Below are 16,098 nucleotides of genomic sequence, written 5' to 3' on the forward strand. Positions count from 1 at the left end.
TAACTATGTCCATATTTACAATAAAATAATATATTTTAATGAATGACTCAAATATGATATATGTCTTATGAAATTTACTTATGAGACCGTCTCACATGAATTTTTATGATCATAAAATTTTATATAACACGAGGTTATATAAAAAATTTCTAACACTCTTTTATTTCTACTAATAACTTTTGTATCACCAATCCCTAAGATTAGATCCAACGGTCTTAAGTGATTTGGGGTCCATATGATAATGTGTGGATTCCACGGCCCATTGCCCATTGGGGTCGTCGATGAACTCCACGATCCTATCGAATTTCAACTCATTTGTTGCAATTTGCAAGAATCAAAGTCTATGTTTAGTTTCTTAAAAAATTCAATCTCCTTTTTTTTTTACAAATTGATTATTAGTTTTTTTTATTTAAGGTTATATATTTTTGAAAAAATTAAAAGTGATTTTGTTAGACAAACTATTGATAAGTTGTGAGATCAGTACATTAACTTTTGTAAATAACTTAATTAATACATGGTCAGACTAAAAAACCAATTTTACTCTTGAGTGAGTCTCATGTGAGACCGTCTCACGGATCATAATCAGTGATACGGGTCAACCTTACCCATATTCACAATAAAAAGTAATAATTTTAGCATAAAAAGTAATACTTTTTCATGAGTGATCTAAATAAGAAATCCGTCTCACAAATACGACCCGTGAGACCGTCTCACATAAGTTTTTGCCTTTACTCTTAACATATTTTTTTAAGGTCCGATTAATGTTTTAAATTCAATTAGGAATATTTTTTATTTTTCGACACTTTTTTATTCCTTTAAATTCTTAATGTTATATTTATTTAAAAATTATATTATGATGAATAAATACCATAATATTTGTATTAAAATATCATAATTATTTACTAATACAATTATATCTCAATAAAAAATTATATACTCAAATATAATATATTTAAAAAATATTTATAAATATATAGCAAAATAATATTATTTTTTCTCTTTCTATATTATGGTATCATATATTTATTAAAATCACAACTAAATAAATAAATTTTATATAAAGCTATATATTGATAAAAATACAATAAAATTAATATAATGTCGTAGAAGACTAGAGGTATTATTTTCAGATGGTCGAAATAAGCCTAATCATCGTTCTGTTGATAATTAACTGAAAAGTGTTCAGCGTGAAATTTTTAGATTATGAAAGACAAATCTATTAGAAATAAACCGACCACTTGTGAACTTCAGTCATTGTCTGAATTTGTGTGATTTTCATGGTAGAAAGTTTTTGCACTTGATTTAGGCAATTCTAATAGATTTTATTTTTATTTTACTTTAGTTAATTTGATTATAAATAAAAAAAATATTACATATTAAATTTTTATTAGTATATTAAAATTTTAAGATTCATTTATTGAGTTGTAGTTTATTAATATATAATTATAATAATAAAATATAGATACATAAAGAAAAAAATAATTTTATTATATGCTTATAAATATTTTAAAATTCCAATATATTTGAGTATATAATTTATAAATTGATATATTTTTATTATTTAATAATTCTAACCTTTTTATACAAAGAGTAAAAGATTATTTAATAATTTAATTTTTAAATAAATATACATTCATTTTTAAATTATAAAAAATAAACCTTAAAAAATAAAATATGCATTTGAATTTAATAATAATAACTGAACTTAAAAACATCACAAAAACTCTCACGAAACATTCTCACGAGTCAATTGTGGGAGACATATCTGCTATCCAGCTCGAAAAATTTAAAAATATTAATTTTTTATGTTAAAATTATTTTTTTCCTTGAGGTAAAGATCGGTCGAACTGTCTCATGATATTAATATGCGAGACAGTCTCACAAGACACTTATACTAAAAACTATTCATGTTAAGTGTAAAATTGAATTTTTAACTTTATCATATACCAATTTGACAATTTATAAATAGTTCATACACAAAAATGATTTTTACTCTATTTAAAAGCATTAGTTGGAGCAAATTATTTGGATTTTTTCATGGATTTTTCCACACTAGCTAGATTTGGAAAATTGACGTAGAAACCAAATATACTATACCACCTCTCATATATGTGTGTGTGTGTGTGTGTGTGTGTGGGGCTATGCGCCCGTGTTTCAAAATATAGAAATTAAAGTGAAAACCAGCAGTCATTTTTTAAAAAAGAAAAACAAAATCATAAAATCTCACTAATACGAGATATTTGAGTCACCACAATTTCTAATTCATTTTTCTCGGAACTAACTTGAAAATGATTACAAATAATTAGTTATAAAAATGGCTTAAAAATTTAAACTAAGTATGCATAATTAATGAATGGAAGATGAGATATGCATGCATTTGGTTAAGCTCATCACCCCAAAAAGAAGCCTCCACGTTAGGGCAACATTCGGTAGCTTGTAATAAGTGGTCGAGGGTTTCTTGAATGAAATAATTTTATACACATGTCTCGATATTAAGAATTCCACGTGGAAAATAAACGTATAAATATCAGAATGCAGGCAATTATTTACGTGGGTTGATAACTGAAATACGTAGGATTTGTTGGAAGACTTTTCACGTGTATTTGCCAACTTTTCTTGGTGATCAACATCCTTAACATAAACTTACCCCATCATGCATGCATGAATCTCATCAATTTTTTGGGGTTTACTTAGCCCAAAATAGTAAAAGTTTACCCTCTCTGTTGTTGGATACTCAGACATACTCTCTGCATTTTTCTACAATATAAGAGCATATATATGCTATTCTATAATCATGATTTCAACATAGCTCAAAGTTTACACAATTGCGTAGTGGCATGCATGCATGAAATTAATATTGGTAGAGTTAATATTTGCTTAAACTCTTAAATGTATAGTAAAGAAATTTAATTAAAGTCATGCATATATTGTGCATGAAGCTAGACGAGGATAGACATAAACAGCAGCCATTATATCCTAGTAAACATCTTCCACAAGATTCTCTCTCTCTTTCAAACCCATATATAAATAGATGAGATGCAACTTGATTTATCCAAAACAGATGATGACGTGAAATACAAACTTTTAACTGCGCCCTTTAAATACTGGCTGATTTTAAAGGTAATTTAGGATATAAATATTGTTTCCAGATGATTACTATGGCATGATTACGGTTCTTCTTCGTACCATTTCACACTTTTCTTCATCGGATTTGAAGCTGCTTCTTCGTATCCTGCAACCAAGAATCACACAGGATGTGGGAAAGATTAAAAAATTCAGTGATCGGGAAGAAAGGTCAGCTTTTCATAGTTATGATAATGATAGATACATGATTTTTGCCGAAACCTACAAGTTTCTTTTTTTCAATGTTACAAGTTAAGGGAGTTCAATTTCATGATCGAATCAACCCGATCACCTGTATCTTTTTGTGTCTTTAGTTGATTTGATTTATTCATGTGTGCACTCTTCAATTTAGTCTACTCAAACATCTTTCCCTGTTAACGCACTTCAAATATAAAGGGAGATTTTATAAGCTATGATGTTTGTTAAATTATCTCTTAAACATCCGATTGACAAAATTTATAATCATTTTTTGCAGACAAGAAGAAATTAAAGAATCTGGTAAAACCCTCATTAATGTTAACGATGAATATCTTTGTGTGGTAAGAACCAAATCCTACGTTGATTTCTTCTTAAAAGTTCAAGTTTTCGTAAATCCATCTTCATCACCGAAAAATATATTCCATGGCGGGTTCAAAGAAATCCTTCAACCTGGCCAAGAAACAATTACACAAATTCTTGAATCAGCCCTTGTTTCAACCAAATCATCATGTGACCTTAAATCCCTTCTGTTAAATTACTTTGATATAAGTGCCGAAGCCTCAAAATTCTGCAGCCAACTTCTCGAAGTCTTGAGCGAAATTCAAGCTGATTATAGGTTCATCAATCAAGTTATGGATTCCATTACCCACTACTCCTCCGAGCAGTTGAGCTTCATCGTACCTGAGCTGCATTCTTGTGCTATTCTAAAACACCCCTTCTCCTATATGAGCAAGCAAGAATTCAATCACATTCGTGAGAAACATTCATCTGCTGTACAACATTTGAAGTCTAAGAGGAAAAGGGTGGCAAGAAAAATCAAACTGATTAAATTTTTTAACAAGGCTTCCGGGGTTTGCGCGACAGTAGCCTGTGGTTTAGTTGCTGCAGCAGCCATGTTTTTAGCAGTACACAGTCTCACGGCTTTACTAATGGGGCCTGCACTCTTGAGTTTGCCTATACAACGGCTGAAGAAAAAGATCGTAAAGTACTTTCGATTCTTGAAGTATGGATCTTTGACAAGAACTTTGGGGCTGCTTGATGTAGCAGCTAAGGGTTCATATATCTTGAACCGAGATTTCGACACAATGAGTCGACTAGTTGTTCGACTTCAAGATGAGATTGAACACAAGAAGACAATGATTCAGTTCTGTTTGGAGAAGAGGGAAGATAGGCTTTCTTTTGAAGTGTTGAAGGAGCTTAAAAAGAGTGAATTAGGGTTCAAGAAACAGGTGGAGGAGCTTGAAGAGCACGTTTACCTCTGCCTTGTTACGATTAATCGGGCTAGAACATTGGTGATCAAGGAAATTTGCAAAGATCATTGAGAAAGTTGATGCAGTGTATATATATTGAAAATCCTTCAAGAATTAATTCTTTAATTTTTTTCATATATGTAAATATAGTTTATTCTTTAATATTTTCATATATGAATTAATCTAATTGTTTGTTATGTTGATTTTGGATGTGTTGTAATTAGTTAAAATACTTCATTAAATACAGAGATATATCGTGGCTTTGTTCCATATATGTTTCCGAGTTTTAGATAACACGTTGCAGAAATTAAATGTAGATTTACTTTTATATTATGGATAAATTATTATTATGTAATCATATATATCAATTAAGTTTATTAGAACAAATGACTTCTCATTTTATCTTTTCATTTTTATTTCAAACATAGCCCACTTTTATTTTTTTACATTTCTTCATGATCTATAAAATAAACCACTTCTTAAAATCATAACTTATAATGGCAAACACTTAGTAAATTTAATTATGAAACAAATTCAGCTTAAGTAATAATTATCATGTAGATTAGGAAATACTTTTATTTTTGAATATTTTAATTCCTTAAAACATAGGATTTCACCCATAATCGTATTAGGATGTTATCCCTATTAGAACTAAATTATTAAAATAGATTTTTTGCAATTAGTTTTGGTGTATAGGCAAAGGTAATTTGATTTCTAAAATAATCAATAATCTATCTTGTGATTTGTTTACTGTAGAGATGCATCGAAAAACCAATAAGAAAATGCCTATGTTCCAAGAACATTTTCTTAAAAATCAAAATGAGAAATTCTTTATTGATTGTCGATAACATCAGGAATTAACGAAATCGAAAATGTAATTCTACCTTCACAACTGATCATAGAATCCGCCGCTTCAGCCAAAAAATGAGCCGCGTGATTCGCTGATCTACAAGTAAAAATAAAAACACAAGATTGTATTCCAACGCTAAGACTCTACAATCTTCCAAAATCAAACCAACACTAGAAACATTACTCGTCGGATTGTTATAATTTATAACATAAGTGCATCCGATTCAACCAAAACATTCCAGAAGTTTAGATCCCTGAGCCAACTCAAAGCTTATCGAATACATAAAGCTTCTGTCTTGTCGAAGAATAAGTTCCCAGAAGACAACCATGTACAACAACTTTTACTAACCCGTGATGATCCCGAACAATGCAGCCAAATCTCAAGTGGTTTGTTCCAAAGTACATTTACAATCCGCCCTCGCGTCTGAGTAGAGGTAGTGTCCCTCTGATCCGCCGACATCCACTGAATACGCATATCCAACTCCAATTTAAAAATATAAAATTGCTGATATATACTTCTCATTCCAAACCACATAATTTCTGTTAAGCCAAATACTCCACAATATTACTGCCACCAATTTTAAATCCACACCAGTAAATATAGAACCAATGATTCGGCCACCAATCTCGAAAAGAACAAGATGATCATTCCAAGAAACTACCCAGAAAGGTAAGACTCCAAACGCTACGAACAAATGGGCAAGAGACCAAGGCATGAAACTCATCCTCAGGTTCATGACGACATATAGGGCACCACACAGAAACATCCACCCGACCACGTTGTAGTACCACCATAGTTGAGAGAAAAGATGAAAGAGTCCGCCACAGAAAATTTCTTGCTTTAGCGTAGGGACCTTCAGATTCCAAATCAACGACCAGTTTACCCCTATAACAGGAATAGATGGTAAACAAGGAGAAAACGACAATTTGTACCCACTTTTCAGAGTATATGGACCCTTCCGATCTTCTCCCCATATCTAGTAATCATCCCAACCTTTCCTACTTAGGGTAATAGAACAAATTAATCTCCTCTTTCACAAAAAGGTCATTAAGAATATCCATATTCAAACTTCCATCCTCCGTCGAACGCATAGAGTTTACTGTTGCCTTCTGCAGCACTTCAGGGCAAGGGACTCAATGAAAGGATTTTCCAAATCTGGTGGCCAAGGTTGTCCCCAAATCTTTGTGTTCTCTCCAGTACCCATACGTTTTCTGGCCTCTCTCCTTATCAACTCATGTGTCGACATTATGCTACGCCATACATAACTCGGGTTAGCTCCAACTTTAGCTTCTAAGAATGTCGTCCTAGGATAATATCGGGCTTTGATAACCTGTGAAATTGAAGAGTTTGGCCGTGTCACTAGTTTCCAGCTTTGTTTGGTCAACAACCCAAATTAACCTCATGAATTTACGGAAGCCCAAACCCCCTTTTGCCTGATGCAGTGTAAGTTTATCCCAGCTATGCCAATGTAAACCACCTCTGTTGTTACTCGATTTCTCCCACCAGAAAGAGTTCATACGCTCCAAATCCTTACACAACAACATAGGCAAAAGAAACACACCCATAACATACTACGGCAATGCTTGAACCACTGCTTTAAGTAATTTTTCTTTTCCCACACAAGATAATTGTTTATAACTCCATCCATGCAGACGGCGCCATGCATTTTCTTTTATGACAGCAAAAATATCTGATTTATTGCGACCAATACGAGAGGACAGGTTTTGATGTGACGGCTTTTATCAATCTTCGTGAATCCAAAAAATAGAAAGCTTTCATCCGCGAAAAAAAGATGGAAGATAGATGGGGCATTACGAGCCACTTTAACCCCCAATCCCCATGAATATTACCTCGACTCATTTCTTTTTGTAAGAGCGCAGACAACCCTTCAGTACATATCAAGAAAAGATAGGGAGATAAAGGGATCTCCTTGACGGAGTCTCCGATGAGGAATGATCTGGCCAATATCATGACCATTGTGAACCACCTTGTACCTCACTGAATAGAGGCAAATCATGATAAAATCTACCAATTGACAGTGGAAACCCATTTTCAGCATCATATCTCTGAGAAATTAAAGACCATTCAACACGGTCATACGCCTTTGACATATCGATATTCAATGCAGCCTCCCCTTAAACCTTGAGTCTCGCGCTTCAAATAATGTCCAATTTCAAAAGCTATAATCACATTATCTGTTATACCTGTACCCGGTGTAAATGCACTTTTAATAGGAAAGATTATGGAATTCAGCACCCTCTTCAATCTTTTGGCAATCTCTTTAGCCACAATTTTATAAATGACGTTACATAAAGTGATGGGACGAAGATCAGATAAAGGTACCTGCTGTTTATTCTTCTTTGGAGTGAGCACTATTCAAGTGTCGTTAAAAGGGGGGGGGGGGGGGGGGGGGGGGGGGGGGGTTGCGGTGGGGTTTTTTTAACTAAATATCTTATTATTTTATTTAATATTAAATATTGAAAGAAAACTCTAACAAAAATAATCTAGATAGATTTCATTTTTATTATAATCTCTAAATTTTTTATACAATAATTATTTTAAAAAATTTGATGTACATATGTTCACTAATTAAAATTTTGGATAATTAGAAATAGTACATAAAAGAAATATTTTTTTAATGCGGGAGATGTAACTTGCAGTCCGAGATAAAAAATGAAGAGAGAGTATGAAATTCTTGCTAGATTTTTATACCACTCTGTTGCAGAGCACTCTTTTCTCGAATCGGCGAATGTATAATGAGTCCCGCGCCTAACTCCTGGTGCTGCCTCCGTTCGCTTGGTTTCGGCGGTCTGGGCTTCACAGCAATTGCATATGTGGGCATAGATTACCTTCGCCACATATCCCCGCCCTGGCACGATCGGCTGCAGCCCTTTCTTTGGGCTGCGCTAGCTATTGCGGCCGTTATACGAGTCCTATTTTACAAGCACTGGTCTTTGGAGCTACGAGCCGCCATTCCCTTTATCCTCTCGTTGATTTTTATGCTCTCAGCTCTTCTCTTTGAAGCCATTTCTGTTCGATCTGTTACCGCTGTTCTCGGGCTCGACTGGCACAAGTATGTATACGAAGAAAATATTGTACAAATTTGAGTTTGTTAGTGGAAGTACCTGAAGCTTCAACTATTTTTCTGGCCGTTTTCTATGTTTTACGGAAAGGGCCTTGGATTTTTATGGATCTTTTGGTTGTTGCATACTATGTGGCCAAGATTTAGTTGCAATTGGAGTTTTCTTTTTACTGATTGTTGTGATTTCCTTGCCATGATTGTGATCTGTGCGATTTCTTTTTGTAGGTTAAAATTTGACCATTAAGCTGTTGATTGACTTTTGGGATCTGAAAATGTCAGGGAAACAAATTATTGAAATCCTATGCTCCTTGTGTTACGTAATTGGTCCTTAATTTTTATTCTTATCTGGCAAGTTAATCCTTCCATTATGGAAAGCATTATATCATATATACTTTTATATGAAGCAACGATATGGGTCAGATGATTTCATTCCGAAATATATTGGATAATGTTAATAACGTAGTGTCAGATCACCTTTTTATTCCATAGGTAGGAGAAGTTAATGTTTTCAAATGGGGCTTGTTTATGATTAGTAACTTATGTCTTCTTTGAGATCTCGTGGTTAGATTTGGAAAGTGCATTAAAAATAAAACTTCCATCAGCTAGAATTTTTAATGTTGATTCAAAAAACCTTCTTTCCCTGGCTGTTAATCTTGGATTCGTGGTTTCATTAGTTTAGATTAAGTTCTTGGAAATTATTGTTTGGCTGTAGGAAGCAATAGATCCCCTAATCAAGATTCTAAATTTAAAATCACAAAATGGGTAAAATATGCCACGTTAAGCTTTGTTTCGCATATTGCACGAAATAATTATGAATATTGATTATATAATGGTCTTCCTAAATTTTTATAGTGCGACAGCACCTCTTCCTGATGTCGGCCAGTGGTTGCTGCTTGCATTGAATGAGAAATTGCCTCCAACAGTGGTTGATATTTTGAGAGCTCGTATCATTGGATTGCACCATTTCTTGATGTTGTTTATAATGCTAGCATTCTCAGTATTATTTAACTCCATCGAAGCCCCTGGCCTAGGCCTAGGTGCGAGATACATGTTCGCCATGGGTATTGGGCGGCTTCTTCGGGCGATAGCTTTTGTGTCTACGATACTTCCTTCACCCCGCCCGTGGTGTGCATCTGCTCGGTTTAAAGTCCCACCACAACCTCATCGGTGGGCTCAGAAGTATTATGTTCCATATTCTACAGATTCTAACGCTATACGACACATCATTCAACACGATTTCGCATATGGTATCACATCTTTATTATTCTCTTCATGATCATATGCACTCTACTGTTTTGGAAACTTGTTTGTATGTTTTCTTCATGTTTGCATATTGATCCGTTTAATCCATTAGTATTGAATGAACCAAATTCACTCTCATGAGAGTGAGATTTAGAATAATTTGTTCTTATTCGGAGAGTTTAGTAACAGTTTCATAGTTTGTATGACATTCTGGTTGTTTAATAAGAATTTCAAAGCGTCTTGCATTACATAATTTGTTTTCGAGGATTGAGCATCTATCAGCAAAAAATGTAAGTATTATAGGATTGAGAGTCTGCCATTGTAGCAAAAGTTATATCTAATTATAAGGATGTTATTTGAAGATTTCAACACTTCTTGGGTGTTGCAATAATTCGATTCATCCTACTTTCAGCTGTTGCAGGAGATCTTGGCCTTGCTTTCCAACCAGACTGGGGGGCGATGAACTTTCTTGCTGATTTTCTTCGACCTACAGCTTCTGAGGCATCTTCTTCATGGCTCAATCTTTTGAAAAAAGCTGGTGGTGGATGCAACGATCTACTATACAGTGGCCATATGCTTGTTGCGGTCTTGACAGCTATGGCCTGGACAGTATGTATACAAAAAAAGTTCACTCAAAACGCCCCAGAATTTGTGTGAATTTCCAGAATTGATCAATTCCTTTTGCTTCCTTTCTTGAAAACTGTCGCAGGAAGCTTATGGTGGGTTCAGCTCAGCACTTATCTGGATCCTCGTCTTACACAGCGCCCAACGAGAAATCCGGGAGCGCCACCACTACAGCGTGGACTGCATTGTAGCCATCTACATGGGCATCTTTCTGTGGAAAATGACGGGTTTTTTCGGGCCAACAAAGAACACTGCCAGAGATAGGAGGCTAAATAAACTTGCGAAAATACAAAACAGATTACTGCAAGCGGCCAAAGACTCGGATATGGATGAAGTGAGGGAACTTCTTAAAGAGGTGGAGTTGAGCAGCCAAGTTGGCCAGAAACCGAAAAGCAAGGCTATGTGGCTGTTTTCGGGTGCAACCATTGTCTTCACACTTGTAATGGTACTTCTTGCCTTCACATTGACAAGTGATGGCTGATTTAGTTTGTCCATTAGATATTTCCAAAAGATAGAGGTTTCCGGTTTGTATGGCATTTTCTACTATTTTCACACTTTTCTATAAGCAGATGCAACTTTTGTAGTGAGTGACCCCTTGACTATAAAAGCAATAGTTTGCCGCTTTCGTGAAATCCCAAGTTGTTTTTACTTGCTCATTTAAAAGTTTATTACTTTTTGGGTTCAATGCATAGTTATTAATGTAAGCTAGGATAAAGATGTAATTTGACAGTGCCTTGCTTTAACGAGCACTCCAGGTTTGGTTGCTTTACAAGGCTGATTACTTTCTTGTTTTGAAGTTGAAGTTGAAGTTTTGTTTGTCCACATTTTAAAGAAATATCCACTTTTCAAAATATAAAAATATAATTACTCCATTTTTTTAAAAAAAAAAAACTATTTTTTCATCTCCTCGCGTAATCATCACTTTTATTCGCACTTTTAACTCTTCCAGAAATATTAAATCGTACATTATCTTAATATATGTATTTTTAAAAACTTATCTATAACTAATAAAATTATAAAAAAATAGAAATTTATTCAGCTTTTTAGTACATGGCCCACACGCCAAAGTCGCATTCCCTTCTATATAATTTCAAGTTCACACGCGTTTCCCTTGAAGTCTTCATTTTTCGGTGACACTGAAACAACAATTTAGCTCCAACAACTCAAACTGTTGTATATATTTCGGGAAAAGAGCGACGGAAATGGCCGTTTCAGTTTGGCCCGCAGTCATCATAACCGCCGTGAATACGCCGCCGTATGCCGCATCGGTGATAGTGAAGTTTCCTCTATTGTCTTCTCTTCAATTTCCGAAGGAGCTCCGTATTTTGAATACTCGGAGCAAGTCCCTCAAATGTGAATCTAGACCACGGAGCCTCACGCTGGTAAATGTTAACGAACAAAATTTGGACCTTTCAGACTAATTTGCTTTGGATTTTGGTTTAGAATTCATTGGAAGGTCTTTTATGATATATTTTATTTTGGGCCGATGGAATGTTTCTTTTTCTTTCTTTGCTTTTAAGTGATGGATTGTTAGTTCGAAATGAAAAAACTTTATGCTATGCGAATGGAATTGCGCTGTACATGATTTAGGTGGAATTCTTTATTGTGTTGTTCCTTGATTTCCCCGAAATTGAGAAGGGTGTGATTTTTCTGGAGATGTGTTCCATTTTGTTTCTTGATATTGATATTTAAGTTAAAGAAGATATTCTGAAAATGCAAAAATGTTTAATTTTTTTTCTCATGATGCAGTTGGGTTAAATTAGTTTGAGTTTTCTCTCAATATCGTTGTAGATAATGTTGAACTATAATGCTAATACTTCATATCCTTTCGATTGTGAAAGTAAAGTAGCTGATATTGATTCACAAGCCAGAAGGTAGTGAAAAACAGTGAAGAGCACTGTATTGTATCTCCGGATTACAAGGATGAGGCTTGTAGTTATTCATAGGAAAGTGGGGGCATGAAGCACTATAAAACAATTTTTATTTTTCGTCCAAAAGAAAGGAAACCTGAAGCTATCTGTGAAAAATAAAGTTCTGTGCACGACTAGTTCACGGTAACTAGGTTGTTTATGTTTGTCATTCGTTTGAGTTATTTGAGCTTCATTTATCTCCACACTTTGATGTAGAAAAGGTTGAATTTAAAGATCTTGGATATTTCACAGTTGTGAGTGTTATTGCATCAGGTTGCATCAAAGAAGGAGATATTTGCTTCTTTTGACGAGTTGTTGGAAAGATCTGATAAACCAGTGTTTGTCGATTTCTATGCAACTTGGTATGTCTCTTTTGCTTCTTTCAGCTCTAGTAGTTTCTCTACCTTATAACCATTGTCCCAATTACCTATTTTGGTTTTTACAGCTATTCATTATGATAGCAAAATGACCAAGTTACAATCACAATGTTAGAATACCAGGATTACTTTGTTGAACTGGTGTGAGCTAGCACGGATGCTAAGTGCTGTCTAGTCCTCACTTAAATTTATATTGAACTTGATTCGGCTTTTGAACTTTTTAGGTGTGGTCCTTGCCAGTTCATGGTTCCTGTTCTGGAAGAAGTGAGCTCTTTAATGAAAGATAAGATCCAGGTGGTGAAAATCGACACCGAAAAGTATCCCACAATTGCAAACGAGTACAAAATTGAGGCATTACCAACTTTCATTTTGTTTGTGGATGGGAAACCATGTGATCGATTTGTAAGTATTATTTTAATTTCATTAAACTTATTGAATGCTTGCTTAGCATCTAAAAAGTTGGAGCAATCTTAGAATATTATCTACTGAGCTACAGAAAACCTTAATTGTGAACTCGTGTGAGATGGCTAGACACAAGAAATGTACACTGTTTCCTGGTATAGGCTGTGTATTAAACTTGTCATTAATATGAAATGTTCCATGATTAGCATTAATGATTTAATGTATGATACAACTTTTAGGAACCATTTTTAATTATATCCATTCTTAATATATTTGTATATGTCAAATTTCAGGAGGGTGCGATGGCTGCGGAGAAGCTCATTGAACGCATCGAAACTTCGCTGCAAGTCAAGCAGTAGCGGCAAAGGTGAGATCTCGTGCACATAAATAGTTGTCAAACAAACACACACAAAAGAAAGTGTTTTGGTTTCAAGCGAGTTACCTTTACTGCTATGGATACGGTTTCTTTCGCAACTGGTGTAATGTTTGGGTTCAAACCAATGGGAAAACATGTTATCAGTGGTGGAGCAAATTTCTCCCACAAATTTTGGTCTTTTGTGTGAGTTTCCCTACTAAAAGAAAAAGAGTATGGGGTGCACTATTGTGACTGAAACAATATCAAGTTAAATAGCATCATCTTCACGTATACTATTTCATCACTCAATTACAGGAGCATTTTCCTCATTGTTGGATGGGCAAAGGCACCACCAAAATTTATCACAACAGCATAACAAATTCATTGATATGTCTCAATTTTTAGTTAGTTTCTTTCTTCCTCTCTGGTTGTGTAATGGTATGTGTGAATCATTATTTATCAAGAAGAAAACAATTAGAGATTCCAAGTTATTTTCTTCATGTCTTTAGTTATCACTCTTTATCTCATCGCGATTAGAAATGCGAAACATAGTATTGATGTGATTTCAGCTACAGATTTATCTAATTTATTATGATACAAGTCATGTTGGATTGTACAATAAAACTTGTTATAAATCATAACAAATACATAATTATCTTTTTTATATATATGTTTAAGTTGGAATTACTTATATAAAAAGTTTAAGCTCATGAAAATGACTATAAATAAAGCTTATACTTGTTAGGAAATTAGATTTAAATTTTTTGTATTCCTTTGAGAGAGAAAAAATGGCATTCTCGGTCTCTTTCAACTATGTCACCATTATTAATAACTAGATTTGAAATTCACTAACCGAAACAATAAATATAAATCAAATGCTTCAAATTCCTTGGCTAATTCTATCCTTATATGGAGATTTACTTAACTTTGAAATGAATATGATTCCAAAAAATAACTAATTCCGAAACTTTTAACTTTCGAAACTTTTTCCCCTTCAAACACAACCATAGTTACTATTTAAAAAAAGAAGTAAAACAGTTTAAAATATAAAATAGAGACAAATTTTAGTGAAATATAAGTTTTAATGTACAAAATGAAAATATAATAAATATATCAAACAAACTACGTATAATTTGAAGATTTTAGTCATTATATTTTTGTCTGTATTGTAGAATTTACAAATAATTAGAATAGGTTTATTATCAATTATAAATGGGTAGAATAAATTTTTTATATAAATTTCTTATAATAATATAATTTAAAAATATTATATTTTTAAAAGTACAATTTTACTACAAAAACAAGAATTATAGAAGTTAAACCATCAAGTATAATTTTTATATAATTTTTAATTTACATTATTTAATTTTAGCAATAGAATACTGATACGGTTATACCTTATGTCTCCTTTTGTTAATCAAGGACATGTAAAAAATATAAAGAAAAGAAATGGAGCATAAACGGTTTGTTTATTTTCGTTTCTCATGTTTAAAGAAAGGTAAAAACTTGTGTGAGACGGTCTCACTTGTTGTATTTATGAGACGGATCTCTTATTTGGGTCATCCATGAATAAGTATTACTTTTTATGTTAAGAGTATTATATTTTATTGTGAATATAGATAGGGTTGACCCGTCTCACAGATTAAGATCTGTGAGACGGTCTCACATGAGACTCACTCTTAAAAAAATATGGAAAGCAATTTTATAAACCTCCAAAAAAAATTGGACATGTGTAAAAAAACTAAATAAGAGTGTAGCCCGTCTGGTGTGGTGTAAGGTAGAATTCGTTTGGATTTATTAAATTTATTGTTATTGTTTTGAAAAATAAGATTATAAATTATAAATTCATCTTTTTCATGTTTAGATATTATTTTATATTAATAAAGATAAATTTCAACTTTATCTAATAATAATATCATTTAAACTTATTATACTTTTATTATTAAAATATAAATAAGAGGTAAATTTAAAACTTGATTTATTATTTTATCATAAACAATAAAAATAATCAAATGACAAACACGCTATTTATGTACTTCATAAAACAATCATTACATATAGTTTATTCTAAAAATATTCTATATTCTATACAGTATATTATATTTTAGTACATATCTCACTGCAATTATCGGTTACATAAATATCACTGCAAACATATCTTTATAAGATTTATTAAGGCAAAATCAACATAGTTTAACATAAACAAATAAAAGCTTTTTCATAAGAAAAAAAAATTCAAAATATATGTTTTTATCTATAGAATCATTTCTATGCACATTTTTTCAAACACAAAAACTCTCGTGAGACGGTTTCACGGATTAATTTCGTTAGACGGATCTCTTATTTGGATCATCATGAAAAAATATTACTTGTTATGCTAAGAGTATTACTTTTTATTGTGAATATCGTTAGGGTTTATCCGTCTCACAGATAAAGATCCATGAGACTGTCTCACAAGAGAACTACTTTTATTCAAAATATTTCCTCAAACCATACAATTCAAAACCAAACATTCCGATAGTTTTTTAGAGCTTAACTAGTGAACTAAAAGATATTATTTTTATGTTGCATAAAAATATTTGTACCAAACCATATTTATAACGAATATATCTTCTCTAAATATACAAACTTCTATTATTCCTCTTCATATCAGTCAACAAAGAAAAAAAAATCTTTTTGTAGCAC

General features: G+C 32.9%; 4 protein-coding genes across 4 annotated transcripts; 3 read left to right on the forward strand and 1 right to left on the reverse strand.

Moving 5' to 3' along the window:
- The first annotated feature begins 3,163 nt into the window (after positions 1–3,163).
- On the forward strand, positions 3,164–4,646 carry LOC140828680 (UPF0496 protein At1g20180-like). Its single transcript, XM_073191605.1, has 2 exons — positions 3,164–3,294; positions 3,599–4,646. Exons 1-2 carry the CDS (start codon positions 3,164–3,166, stop codon positions 4,641–4,643), a joined length of 1,176 nt encoding a protein of 391 aa, XP_073047706.1. The 3' UTR covers positions 4,644–4,646.
- A 1,419-nt stretch (positions 4,647–6,065) lies between these two features.
- On the reverse strand, positions 6,066–7,532 carry LOC140828681 (uncharacterized). The gene is made up of 4 exons (XM_073191606.1): positions 7,416–7,532; positions 6,855–6,950; positions 6,522–6,751; positions 6,066–6,306 (listed from the first exon to the last, which is right to left on the reverse strand). Exons 1-4 carry the CDS (start codon positions 7,530–7,532, stop codon positions 6,066–6,068), a joined length of 684 nt encoding a protein of 227 aa, XP_073047707.1.
- Positions 7,533–8,081: 549 nt separating this feature from the next.
- Positions 8,082–11,001, forward strand: LOC140825715 (protein PHLOEM UNLOADING MODULATOR-like). Its single transcript, XM_073187645.1, has 4 exons — positions 8,082–8,494; positions 9,356–9,750; positions 10,158–10,354; positions 10,455–11,001. The coding sequence occupies exons 1-4, from the start codon at positions 8,178–8,180 to the stop codon at positions 10,848–10,850; spliced, it is 1,305 nt and encodes a 434-aa protein (XP_073043746.1). The 5' UTR covers positions 8,082–8,177; the 3' UTR covers positions 10,851–11,001.
- A 478-nt stretch (positions 11,002–11,479) lies between these two features.
- On the forward strand, positions 11,480–13,981 carry LOC140825716 (uncharacterized). The gene is made up of 5 exons (XM_073187646.1): positions 11,480–11,751; positions 12,553–12,641; positions 12,881–13,058; positions 13,352–13,425; positions 13,729–13,981. Exons 1-4 carry the CDS (start codon positions 11,572–11,574, stop codon positions 13,415–13,417), a joined length of 513 nt encoding a protein of 170 aa, XP_073043747.1. The 5' UTR covers positions 11,480–11,571; the 3' UTR covers positions 13,418–13,425; positions 13,729–13,981.
- The last annotated feature ends 2,117 nt before the right edge of the window (positions 13,982–16,098 follow it).

The sequence above is a fragment of the Primulina eburnea genome, chromosome 3, assembly GCF_022965805.1.
Source record: "Primulina eburnea isolate SZY01 chromosome 3, ASM2296580v1, whole genome shotgun sequence".
Classification (NCBI taxonomy): domain Eukaryota; kingdom Viridiplantae; phylum Streptophyta; class Magnoliopsida; order Lamiales; family Gesneriaceae; genus Primulina; species Primulina eburnea.

Excerpts from the sequence above, each read along its gene's own strand:
- LOC140828680 (XM_073191605.1), top strand. The coding sequence starts at position 3,164 with ATGATTACGGTTCTTCTTCGTACCATTTCACACTTTTCTTCATCGGAT. Across the intron at positions 3,295-3,598 it reads TTCAGTGATCGGGAAGAAAG|ACAAGAAGAAATTAAAGAAT; the intron begins GTCAGCTTTTCA and ends CATTTTTTGCAG.
- LOC140828681 (XM_073191606.1), bottom strand. The coding sequence starts at position 7,532 with ATGTCAAAGGCGTATGACCGTGTTGAATGGTCTTTAATTTCTCAGAGA. Across the intron at positions 6,951-7,415 it reads ATTTGCCTCTATTCAGTGAG|GATTTGGAGCGTATGAACTC; the intron begins GTACAAGGTGGT and ends TTGTTGTGTAAG. Across the intron at positions 6,307-6,521 it reads AAGTGCTGCAGAAGGCAACA|GGGTAAACTGGTCGTTGATT; the intron begins GTAAACTCTATG and ends TTCCTGTTATAG.
- LOC140825716 (XM_073187646.1), top strand. The coding sequence starts at position 11,572 with ATGGCCGTTTCAGTTTGGCCCGCAGTCATCATAACCGCCGTGAATACG. Across the intron at positions 11,752-12,552 it reads GACCACGGAGCCTCACGCTG|GTTGCATCAAAGAAGGAGAT; the intron begins GTAAATGTTAAC and ends TTATTGCATCAG. Across the intron at positions 13,059-13,351 it reads GGAAACCATGTGATCGATTT|GAGGGTGCGATGGCTGCGGA; the intron begins GTAAGTATTATT and ends GTCAAATTTCAG.
- LOC140825715 (XM_073187645.1), top strand. The coding sequence starts at position 8,178 with ATGAGTCCCGCGCCTAACTCCTGGTGCTGCCTCCGTTCGCTTGGTTTC. Across the intron at positions 8,495-9,355 it reads CTCGGGCTCGACTGGCACAA|TGCGACAGCACCTCTTCCTG; the intron begins GTATGTATACGA and ends AAATTTTTATAG. Across the intron at positions 9,751-10,157 it reads TCAACACGATTTCGCATATG|CTGTTGCAGGAGATCTTGGC; the intron begins GTATCACATCTT and ends TCCTACTTTCAG.